We start from the raw sequence: 12,422 nt of genomic DNA, 5'->3' as shown, positions 1-12,422 counted from the left end.
ATACAGGGATTCCGCCATATTTGTTTTCTCTTATACGACCGAAAGTCATGTAATTTAATTTAAATTATATGTAAGTAAAAATAGCAAGCAAATTTATGGCAAGTTTTTTTTTTAACTCAACCCGACTAGCTTAGTCTGATCTAGTCGGTAATTTGACTTGTTGCTGTGTTACATACTGGCTTAAAATTCGATTGTGAACCGTACCTTAAGCCAGTTCCACCGACCGACTAGTTGACATGAAATTTGACACAATACTTGTACTGGCAACAGAACACTGCTATATTATCTTTTTTAGTTATTATATTTTAATTGTTTTAATATAGTAATTAAATTAAGATTTAATTTTATAAAGGCATATAGAGTAAACTATGCTGATACTATAGCTAAATTAATATATATTTTCCAAACTAAGTATTCTATATATTTTTAAATATTTGTGATAACACTATGACATAATGTATATTCGAAAATTATCTGCACTTAGTTCGTTTACTTTATCTTTTTCTATTTATATATTTTTTATTTATTGGTGCAGAGATTTTTGACTTTCAATATAAATCTTATCTTATACACAGATAACTTATGTCATAGTTTAAATAAATCAAACTTTATGCTTTCTCTTTAATTTTCAGAAATTAATCCGTAGTAAATCTTACCAATGCAAAGACCTCCAAGACCACCTCCATTTGGTGTGTGAGAGTCGGTTCCGATCATCAGAAGACCGGGGAAGGCGTAGTTTTCCAAGATGATCTGATGGATGATACCAGAGCCTGGCTTCCAGAAACCGACACCATACTTAGCACCAGCTGTCTCGAGGAACTTGTATACTTCTTTGTTGATGTCCTGGCCATTTGTATTTGTGATAAAAAAAATTAATTGAAAATGATAAAAAATTTATACAATTTTTTTTTTTTTTAATTTGCAAATAAATATAATATATGTAGTTGCATTACAACAAAATATGTTGCTGTAACAAAAACCGTGAAAGTAAATGAAATACACCAGCTAGCCATACAACATTGGTAACCAATCTTATTTTTTAACGCCAAGCTACAGATCTATGGTATATTTGACAATCTATTTATATACCCAATTACAATTGCTTATTTTATAAAGTTAATATCGACAATTAATTTGTAAGCAACAAAGCCGGCAATCATTGACATCGCAAAGAGGGGTCGTTATGTTCTGATATACTTATATTATAACTTAATCAACTAATAGCTTTTTAATTCCTTCAAATTGCTGTAAAATTTGTTTGTTTTATTATTTAACCTCCACAGACTATAACAAACCTTTGATCACATAATAGCTAGGAACATTGCAAGTATATATTATATTATCACATATAAACACTCTATATAATATATTATCTATAACCTGAGTGGAGGTTACAATGCCAAGTGGACTTAAGGGTCAAGTCAACATTCTCATTTCGGTTCTTCCCACAGACTGTTGAGCTATGGAAGATTTTACTTTAGATATACTTTTTTGAGGCTGACTGTACTACATGTACAGTCAACATAATGTTATGGATTGTCTGTCGTATATATTCTCACCTTAGCTCTTGCCAAATCCTTTGTCCCACCAGTCTGCGCTTCAATCAAGTGATCGCAATGGATGGTAGATGGTACTGCGACTTTAGGTAATCCAGATGAAATGAATTGCAACATGGCCATCTGAGCAGTGGCATCTTGCATAGCAACGCGATCAGGTCGGAGACGTAGGTAACTTGTGCCACGTTCGATTTCCTGCACATATATATTTTTTATTAACTATTAAAATTCACAATAACAATAAAATTCTAATTATTATTATAATTGAATCTAAAAACAAACAATAGTTAGTTTAGATGTTTATTTCATATATATTTTTATAATAAATAGGATGGCAAATCGGTCATGTTATATTAAATGGTGACCATTGCCTTTAAAGATGATTATCATGCCATGAATGCACCACAAAAACAGTTATACATGTTATTGCAATATGGCAGTAGAATAACTAATGAAGTGGTACCTTTTTGGCCAATGTCCCACTCAACAGATATAAATATATTAAACTAAACGAGATTATAGCATTTGAAATGTGTGAAACTGCAAATTGCGGCTACTTACATAATAATATTAAACATAGAACCTTCTCCAAAACACACTGCATCCTTTGGTATAAGTTTTATGTATGAATATTTGTATAATAGTTTATTCAGTACAGCATTACAAAAGAGACTATTTCTCATTTATTATATATAAATATTAATTTGTACTTATATGGATATATTCTTTTACTTCATATATACTTAATTTATAGATAAAGTCAAGTTTTTATAAAAGAATATGAATGGTACTGTGAAATATAAATTTTGTCTTTATTAAATATTTGATATGAGAGAGAGACAAACTACATAACAATTTAATAATTGACAAACAAACATACTATATTCACTGTATGTTGCTAGTTAAATTAGCATATAACAGAATCAAAGTCATATATAAAATTTGTCAACAGATTAAACAAAATACCTGAAAGGATATGAAATAAATTTTATACTTTTTGAATATGCACAATACTACATTCAACAAGTTAAATAAGTTTTATATATATTGTCAGTCTTATTTATTTTAAAATGTAGAAAGTCCTTGGTTAATCTACTATTATTAAAAGTATTGGAATATTTACCTGTCCCTTAGGGTCATCAAGGTGAGAATACAGAACCTTTTCCGATAAGGTCATGTCACGACCTAACCTCTTCTTCACAACTTCCAAAGTCTTCGTTAATTTATCATATGGAAGCGGGACCTTGTCGAATTTCGACATAGCTACCTAAAACACATCACGATACTTTTAAATAACGATGAACGAAGCACAACACAAAATTTTCAGTTGCTATCTGATTACATAACAGTGTTATAAAATCACCGAAACACTAAGAAATACCACTTTTTTCATGGTTCTTGTGTACCTGAGCCGCTGCCGCGGTGAGGGGGGACACGCTGAAGCATCGTTTTTGGATTTCTACGAGAGCTAACCTCGTCCTGCTACCCTGAAAAAAAAAAAATTTCGATGACCCCATATTTTTTTCAGTTATAACAAGTTATTTGTATGATATATGTTGTGAATCGGATCCGGTTACAGATACATCTAACATAAATTGACCTCTGTTTAATTTACGTTTCATGACCTTTTTCATTCATACATGCTATCTTTAACTCGCTATATTGATAACATCGTAAACAAATATAATTGATAGTGCAAATCCACATATGGGTAATTACGTGCAGATTGAAATGAATTAGTTACACATAAGGTTTTTTAAAAAAATTACTTACTTGGCCATGCAAAACTCTCGTACAGTGAGCCATGGTTGCGGGACCTATGTATTTTAATATTAATTTATTAAATAAAACTTTTAATTAAATAAATATACGCAACATGGATTTGTTGAAAATATTACAACCGTATTTAAAGCGCAATTTAATTTTCTTTATTATTATACCGAAGAACCACTTCAACCGCTACTGCGGAATAATTTGGCAGATTGATTTTGATTTGGCACTTGGAGTTTTGGCACATGTGTCGCGCTATGTTGTCAGCCGTAGCTATTTTGCCAAAATTGCTTGCAAAATAAGAAATCGTATACCTATTATAATATGATGACTAGTACTAATATACATTCAGTAATACTATTTTTGGCAACAGCAAATTAGTGAGATATATTTTTGAGAGATTTAACGATGAAGAATGAATTATTATGAGGTACATTTAATTTTGTTTATGTTGTACCTATAGATGCATACATATATGCTTAAAATGTTATTTTGGTTGAATATGAAATATATAATAATTTTTAGTTTTAGTACTATTGCAATAAATTATACATATATGGGAAAAATGGTGTTACAGTTCAAGCAACATTAATATATAATCTGTTTTAAAATATTTGCTATTTTACATATTATAATATTATAAGCGTGTGGTTGCAAAATGTAACAAATACCTATTTATATACTTTCAATATTTTATAAGAAATTTATTTTTTTCTTTCATTAATTGTTTTTAAAATATATTGAGAAAAAAAATTCAAACTTCGTGTCATATGACGTTAAAATACAGTCAAATAATCTGGATATGCATGATATGTCAGTGTCATCGATAATACATATATACTGGTCAGTGTCAAACGTCAAGAAGCAAATTGTATTTTTATTTTTCTTTTGTGAAAAGCAAATTAACAAAGTTTTAATTTTAATTGGCTGATAAAATATATGTTTTTCCATGAATATAATGTGAAACTGTTATAATATCATAGTTTCACAATATTTACTAGTTGTTCAACATGACCAACGCAACTATTCAGGTACAACGCCCCCAAAGATATGTCTAAGATTAAGTTATATTAGATCCATAAAATATAGATGAAGTATATTTGTAACTAAGTCAAGGTCTTAACGTAAGTGGCCTTTAATGTATTTGGTCGTGATGAATGAAATTTGGACATCTAATCAAATTGGCTATCAGAGATAAATTAAAATATTGACTAAAATTAACCGACAATCCTTAATAATTATAATAACAAATAATAATATTAGTAATAGTAGATTATTATGTCAATAAAAATAAAAATTGTTTTATATATTTTATTTTTAGGAAATAGAGGGCATAGATGATTATTGGGGTCCCGCATTCAGATCAGTATATGAAGGTGAAGGTGGCCATGAAGCTTTTGTGCAGCAACTGGATGAAAGGATACAGCAGCATGACAAGGAGATAGAGAAGTTGTGCAACTTCTATTATCAGGTACAAATTAACTGCTAAAGAAAGTTCAAGATTGATACAATAGAGAGTATTAACAATACTTATTAAATAATAATGAAATATATTTTAGGGCTTTATTGATTCCATTCGTGAATTGTTGCAAGTGCGCTCCCATGCTGAGGAGCTGCATGCTGAGATATCTAATGTGGACGCTAATGTTAAGGAGTCGACTGAAAGTGAGTTTAAAAGTGCAGATGTAAAAAATAAATTCAGCTGATGTAACATACTTACTAATTATTTTAACATTAATTAAAATGTTTTTATTTTTTTTGCTAATATTTTGGAATTATTATGAGTATTATTAATTTAACCATTTAAATGACTCTTAATAACTGTAACTACAGAAAATCTCGGGCAGCTTGTATAAATACATAAGTATTTTATGTACAGATATGGGTCATCATTTTTTGTTTGTCTTTCATTTATTACAGTAAGTGCTGTATGAAACTCTATGTAGTGTACACAGTGTGGTATATAATATATGGGATTTATATAATTTAAATATTTTAGGTCTCTGTACAAGAGCAGAAGAGCTGATCAAAGCCCGTCGCGTAGAACTCAATATAGCAGCAACAATAGAAAAAATGGAACTATGTTTGCCATTGTTGACTACATATTCTAAACTCAAAACTCAAGTAGAAGCTAAGCGGTATGTTACTCATATGTTATCTTGGTTTATCATTGTAAAAGATTTGGCAGACTCGTGTCTGGCTGCCTGTCTAATGATAAATCCTTCGTCTGGGGTTGTCAGCTTTTAATAGGAATGATCAGTTGATTGTGTAGCAGGATAGTTTGTCAGGTACTTTTAGCTAAGAAAGTATACAGCTTTAAATGGAAATATCTATGCTTTTATATTTTGGAGTCTGGCGTGCGGACATGCATGGTTGGTGGATATTTCTATCAAAAACACCCTCGGTTCGAGAGTTCGGGCCCCACCCTCCTCCGCCTGCCCCGAGTGGGACACACTCGTGAGCAGAGCGTCGGCGTGCGCAGGTACTACCCGGCGCTGAAGACGCTGGAGCAGCTGGAGCACGTGCTGCTGCCGCGCGTGGGCGCCTTCGCGTGGTGCGCGCAGATCGCGGCCGACGTGCCGCGCCTGCGCCGCGCCATCCGCGACGCCTCCATGGCCGACCTGCGCGACTTCCTCGAGAACGTGCGCAAGCTCAGCCCGCAGGTGACTGGCTCCCCGGGCCGATCCTTGTAACGATAGATGCTACTTCAAGTATTGTCCGTGAATGTCTCGACGCCAGGGAAAGTTCCTCTTTCGTCCTTTGACCTCCGACCTCGCCGCTTCAGTGCAGGGTGCCACTTGTTATGATAGTAATAATGAACACAAATGATAGATCAGTGTGCATTGTTTTAAAACGATCTTCGATTAAATTTCATACGTTTCATCCACCGGAGCGACTCCGTCGTACATAAGTGGTGAACTATCACCGCTACCCACACAGTCCCCTGTCTCCAAATAATAAGGTGTAATTACGATGTCTTAACGCTTAGGTCGGAGCCATGGCCTTGGTGCAAACTCAGGACATGCTGGGAAGGAGTCTGGCGAACATAATTAAGAACAGGAAAGGTAGGAGGGCGTCTTTTATATTACAACGAGTAGTTTTCATTTTTAACTCTAAATCTATTGACAATTGTCAGGAGTGACGAAATACGCGAGGATAAAATATTTTTTCTTGAATAAAGTTTTCAACGATAAATCGGGTCCCGCCTCGCACCCTGTGTATATCCCCTAACGCCCACGCGCCGCAGAGGCGCCGCCGGCGGGCCGCGAGGGCGGCGGCGCGCAGTGCCCGCACGAGCTGGTGGACTGCAGCCCGCTGCACCGCTGCCTGCACATACACGGCGTGCTGGGCGCCAAGAACGACTTCGTGCAGTACTACCGGTAGCGGACGCTCCTTCTCTGAGATCCTCGTGTCTAAGATGTGCCGTATATCTCAACTCAGCGAGACGGAGTTTGTATAGTATATGAATGAATGCGAGTGGTGAGCCACCCGGATAACAGAAACCTCAGCGCTGACTAGAGGTTCCATTTTTATATGCATACTGATATTAGATGGAAAAGAATTTGCCAGTTTTAGTTATAACTTGATAAGATTTCGCAGAATATTTTTAATTTGAGATCTTATTTAAAAAAAATCTAAGACTCGATAGCGTATACTATTCCATTGTCTAAATTGATAGAATACGAAATGACGGCTGATGATGGCCTGCTCCCCGACTACAGCTGATGAAACTATCGAAACGATCTATAGAACTCACAAAATGACCTCGCAAAAACTCAGCTCTGTGCGATCATTATTGGGCAGTAAGCCGATGTAAACGATATTCAATGAATTGTCTATTCCACTAGAGCGCAGCGCAAGCAGCAAGCTCGACTGGTGCTGATCCCCGCGTCAGGCAACCTCCACGACTCCATACAGAGCATGAAGAACTACCTCAACGCCGTGCTGGGCTTCTTCATCTTGGAAGAGCACCTGTTGTCTACGGGGGCGGGGCTGGTCTCCAAGGACTGGCTGCTGGACACTTGGAGCATGGCCGTGACGAAGGTGGCTTCGACCCTGAGGACCAACACGTCGCTGATAACGGACCCCACCCTCATGCTCAGCATTAAGAGGCAGATCGTACTCTTCATTAATGCCTTAAAGTACGTACACATTAGAGTTATATATTGATAAATGCGGAGACGCTTTTTTCTACTCACCATACTGAAAAACTGTGAGCAAAAATTACTGAGCCAATACACATAAAATTTATACTAAAAGATGTTGCGCGTTTTGGAGAAAGTTTTGTTCATATTACATGGCAACAGCCGCCGGCGGTTTTGCTACGCATTTTATAAATAGAAAAATAATAAAACATACCTCTGTAAAGTAGTGTAAGGAAGTAACCACTTCTTCGTCGTCTAATCAACTATTATCGGTTGTTCTAAATTGTTCGCCCTTCCTTTCGAAAGTGGGTGTGAAGTAAGCTTAAGGGAAACAAATATTGTTCCAAACTTGTGCAACAATTTGTTTCGATTCGTTGGCTTATAGTCGATCGAATATTTTGAATTTAACTAAATGTAAGAGTTTTTGTTATTATTTCATGTTTTGGACGTATCATATATGGATATATTTTCCGCCAGATGTTATGGTCTCCCAACCGACCCTCTGCCGCTTCTGTTGCAAGAGATGGCGGAGCACTACACCGAAGTCCTGATGCAGCGCTGGGTAGTCGTCTTCAGGGATATATTGGACAACGCTTCCTTCCTGCCCATAGAGGTATGACCGTACATATTGTGTATCTCACCATGATCTGAACTTTATAACGCGTAATATGTTTTTGGGTATAATAACCAGTCCCAAGTACCGGTCGTTGGACATAAAAGTTTGCGAAATCCTTTTTACTTATCCTTGCAGTTTTAAGTGAAATACTGTACGACATAAATGGGTTAACGGAATGAATGATTCCCCACTTTTCATACGAACCCTTTGCAACATGAAGTACAGCTCAAGATATCTATTCACTCACAACACTAATGTTAAATAATATTTTTTTTAAAAAATAAACTTAACAAATATAATTTATTTTGTACGTTTTTGCTGTCTTTACGCTACGTCGTCTCACGCACACTAAGGCATCTTGTACGCACGAATGTTACTCACTCATCTAAAAGCACGCCGATACTAATTTATCGTAAAGGGGAGCCTTCGGGAGTGAATGGATCTGTATGCAAACATTCATGGTGGCCGCTTGAGTGGTTAAGATAAATTAACTTTTCCATTCGTAACGTTAGTTAGGACGACGGAATGTGGTATAAATGAAGCGCTCGGTCTCAGGTGGAGAACCAGGAGCAGTTCGACGCGGTGATGGACACGTTCCCGTGCGACGCCGACGAGCTGGAGGCGCAGCCCTTCCCGAGGAAGTACGTGTGAATCGTTTCATCGATATGCTGCAATACGTATACGTGAAAATTTCTTCGTTCCTTCGATATGTCTTCCTATTTCAGTAAAATGTTCGGAGTTGATTGTCGTATTTATAATTTCTAATATTATGGTGGTTTTCGATACAATCTTTGAGCTCCCTTTTATTGCCTCTGGGCGTAGAATTTCATATTATTTATAGAACATAATATTTATATTTCTTGCCGGCGTTTTCACCTTTGCCCGAAGGGGACGATTTCCTCGAGTACGGCAATAACGATCACGCAGGTTCCCGTTCTCGCCGCTGGTGCCGGCCGTGTACGTGCAGGTGAAGGAGTTCATCTACGCGTGGCTGAAGTACTCCTCGGGGCTCGGCCTGGGGGGCGCGCGGCGCGCGGGGGCGGCGCGCCACTCCGCCGCGCTGCTGCTCGCGCGCTCCTTCAGCGGCTGCCTCGCCGCGCTCTTCCGCCGCCCGCTGCCGCTCGTGCAGCTCGTGCAGGTGCCCCCGCCGCCCTCCCCGCTCCCACTCCCCGCTCCCCACTCCCCACCGCACTCCACCTCTGTGATGGCCGTTGCGTGTCGTTCCAGATAATCGTGGATACGCAGTACTTGGAGGACGCCACGTCGTTCCTGTACGAGTTCATCAGCAACATCACCGGCTCGGAGCTCGTCACGACGCAGGTGACCATTCGAGTCTAGTTTTTCGACCGAGCGAGGGCATGACTTATGTTCTGTATATGTGCAATGAACATTTATTCGTGCAGACGGCGGGCAGCATGTTCCAGGCGGCGCGGGACGACGCCGAGAAGCAAATCTGCGAGAACCTGGAGAAGAAGGTCGACGAATTTCTCGATCTCGAAAATTACGACTGGTTGTTAGGTAAGTTTATAACTTAGAATCGACTGTGATCGTGACGTACAATTTTCTTTAGACTAGTGTGACCGAAACGTTATAATTTTTGAGACTACTCGAGGACATTCTTGGGCCGTCGAGTGGGATAGTTTGGTATCATGTGGTATTTGTTTCAGTCGAACCGACGGGCCAGGCGTCGTCCTTCGTCACCGACATGCTGGGCTACCTGACGGGAGTGCTGTCGTCTCTCGAGCAGCTGCCCGAGAGGGCTCGGTGAGTACATTCGATTTAGTAAACGGTGCGTCGTGAACTCAAGTGATTCAAGTATCTTTGTTCAGAAGAGCATTATAATTAATTATTGATTTTTAAAATTCTCCCACCGTTTCGGCAACAAACACCTCAGACCTCAGAAGATCCGGCACAAGAAAATGATTTAATATTATAAATTATTTATTTTTGAAACGGCTTGGAGGCCATTTTTTCTTCAAGGTTCGCTATCATATATGAAGCCGTTAATGTTATAAAAACCTTTAACACACAAACGATATTTGATGATTTTTTTTTTAAGCTTACTATATAATATATTTTTCACGTTTTCTGGAATGCTTTTGTAAAACCTTTAAATTTATTGAAAAAAACAAAAAGATTTAAAAAACCTGCTGGGTGACAGAAGTAACAAGTTTATGATTGTTCCTTGTATTAATATCGTGCACATCACAATTTCCAAATAATTCGTTTATATTTTTACGAATATACATTATCAAGTATGTACTGCGACGTTCATGACAACAAAAAGTAAATCTTCCATATAAATATCTTGTAAAGTTTTCTTGTCTACTATTGAGTACTTAGACTTTTCATCCGCCGACATCATGTTATCGTGAATAAACAATACAATATCACAAATACCTTTAACATTAAAGAGATCATATATGTACAACAAAAATAAAAAAGGACTCAAAATTGATCCTCGTGGAACGCCCATTCATAGTACAGACCCAGAAGATTTTATTCCATTAAAACAATCTTGTTGAATTATTTAATTAGAGTATGAAGCAACGAGATCAAGATCTCTACCATTAACACCGTAATATTTCTGTTTGTGCAAAAGCGTTTCACATGATCACAATCCAATAGAATTTAGCGATTTGTCACTTGCATCGTATATACGAGTAAATTTAAGTAGCGCCCGTCCAGCATCTGTTGTTGAGCGACTCCTAGTAAAGTCGAATTGTTCACTATACCAAAGTGAAACAAAATTTAATTTAACATAACGATTTAAAATATTTGGTCAATGACTGAAGTATAGAAATAGGCGATGTGTGTTGTTATGGAACAAGACGGATTAATTAGTAATTATTAACGAAATCATTTTTTAAAAAATTGGTAATACTTAACTACATTTAAATAAATCAGAAAAGTGTACCCGTTTCAGAAAATTATAATATCGAGCGAGTATTATGCAATGCCGTAGTGATGTAGTCTCTAGACCAGTGTTTCATGTCGCACACGATCGAAGGCCTCAGACAAGACACAAAATAAAGTGTCTCGTAACTTCCCAGGCTTCAAAATAGTTTTAATAAACTCAGCACAAGTATCGGTTGTCGAGTGACTCCTGTAAATCCAAATCGCTTAAAGTGTGGCAACTTGATTTGTTAAAATACTACAGCATTTTGCTTAGGTATAAATTTTGTAAAGAGGCTAAGATACTCGGATCGCTCGACTATGCGTCGCGAGAACAGAGTAGGGACCGGTGAGGGCCAGTAAGGACCGGTGCGCCCGCAGCGCGGCGGCGGCGCGCGCGGCGGCGGCGCGCATCGCGCAGCGGCTGCGGCGCGCGCTGCTGGAGCCCGCCGTGCGCCAGGTGTCGGCGGGCGCGCTGCACCAGCTCGACCTCGACGTCATCCAGTGCGAGCAGTTCGCGGCGGCCGAGCCCGTGCCCGGCCTGCGCGAGGGCGAGCTGCTCGAGCACTTCGCGGCGCTGCGCCAGCTGCTCGACCTCATCACGGGCTGGGACTGGTCGTGCTACCTGCACGACGTGGGCCTCGAGGGCGGCAAGTACGCGCTCGTGTCGCCGCGCGACGCCGCCGCGCTGCTCGACAAGCTGCGCGAGGCCGAGCAGAAGTCCTCCGTCTTCTCGGTGCTGAAGAAGAACGAGCGCGACCGGAGGAAGCTGCTCGACACGGTCCTCAAGCAGCTGCGGCAGTTGCAGAACCAGGACGGGTAGGTGCTGTGTGTCATCCCCTCGATGTATTTACTGACGCATAGGAAATGACGGTTTTATTTATGGAGCCCGTTTCCTTTGAGTAGGTTTCCGATTCGAACCGCACTATCGTGTGTATATCATGTGGGCAAAATGTAACCGCTCGAAAATTCAGTATTTTTTATTCAAATGGTATTTTATACTTTCATGCAATATTTATTAATACACTATCAGAGAAAATAACTTTGTTTTTTATTTCTGCTCGAGTGCAGTCATTAACACAAACTCGTCTACTGTGAGAGGTATTAATTAATTAAGAAATATTAATACATTTAATCAAACATTGTAATTTTTTTTTAGTCACAGTGAACAGTTTATACAATAATTTTGCAACATTTCTTAGTGTATACTGTATGACTTTGGGACATTTCTAAACATGTAAACATTTTAATAATACCTAATCAACATTTATTGATCATAAAATTAAATTCAAACATATTAAACGTTAATTGAGCAATTCACATGTAAAATTTTCAAGATTCCAGTTTTATTATAATAAAGTTTAATATTTATACGTGCAATTTATTAATGAAGAAATCCTATGATATAAATATAATTTATACCGTATAGAAATTTGGAAT

General features: G+C 38.1%; 2 protein-coding genes across 3 annotated transcripts in view; one reads left to right on the top strand and one right to left on the bottom strand.

Annotated features, from left to right (window-relative positions):
• The window catches only part of LOC113402879 (probable aconitate hydratase, mitochondrial), a 184,582-nt gene extending 181,030 nt beyond the window's left edge, over positions 1-3,552 (bottom strand). The window contains exons 1-5 of one of the 2 annotated variants that reach the window (XM_064215861.1): positions 3,330-3,552; positions 2,963-3,043; positions 2,680-2,823; positions 1,560-1,751; positions 657-843 (exon numbers count right to left, since the gene is read on the bottom strand). In XM_064215861.1, coding sequence (XP_064071931.1) covers positions 657-843; positions 1,560-1,751; positions 2,680-2,823; positions 2,963-3,043; positions 3,330-3,362 — 637 coding nt within the window. In that variant the 5' untranslated portion in view covers positions 3,363-3,552. The remainder of the gene's footprint in view (positions 1-656; positions 844-1,559; positions 1,752-2,679; positions 2,824-2,962; positions 3,044-3,329) is intronic. The other variant, XM_026643231.2, reaches the window with a different exon arrangement.
• A 620-nt stretch (positions 3,553-4,172) lies between these two features.
• Positions 4,173-12,024, top strand: Sec15 (Secretory 15). Its single transcript, XM_026643233.2, has 15 exons — positions 4,173-4,357; positions 4,648-4,797; positions 4,886-4,991; positions 5,326-5,464; positions 5,809-5,989; positions 6,316-6,391; positions 6,574-6,706; positions 7,175-7,468; positions 7,949-8,084; positions 8,643-8,728; positions 9,015-9,225; positions 9,315-9,407; positions 9,491-9,605; positions 9,755-9,851; positions 11,364-12,024. Exons 1-15 carry the CDS (start codon positions 4,337-4,339, stop codon positions 11,803-11,805), a joined length of 2,280 nt encoding a protein of 759 aa, XP_026499018.1. The 5' UTR covers positions 4,173-4,336; the 3' UTR covers positions 11,806-12,024.
• Positions 12,025-12,422: the final 398 nt, after the last annotated feature.

Source organism: Vanessa tameamea, chromosome 9 (genome assembly GCF_037043105.1).
Source record: "Vanessa tameamea isolate UH-Manoa-2023 chromosome 9, ilVanTame1 primary haplotype, whole genome shotgun sequence".
Lineage (NCBI taxonomy): Eukaryota > Metazoa > Arthropoda > Insecta > Lepidoptera > Nymphalidae > Vanessa > Vanessa tameamea.
Note: the sequence above shows the minus strand (reverse complement) of the source record. Positions and strands in the feature narration are given on the sequence as shown.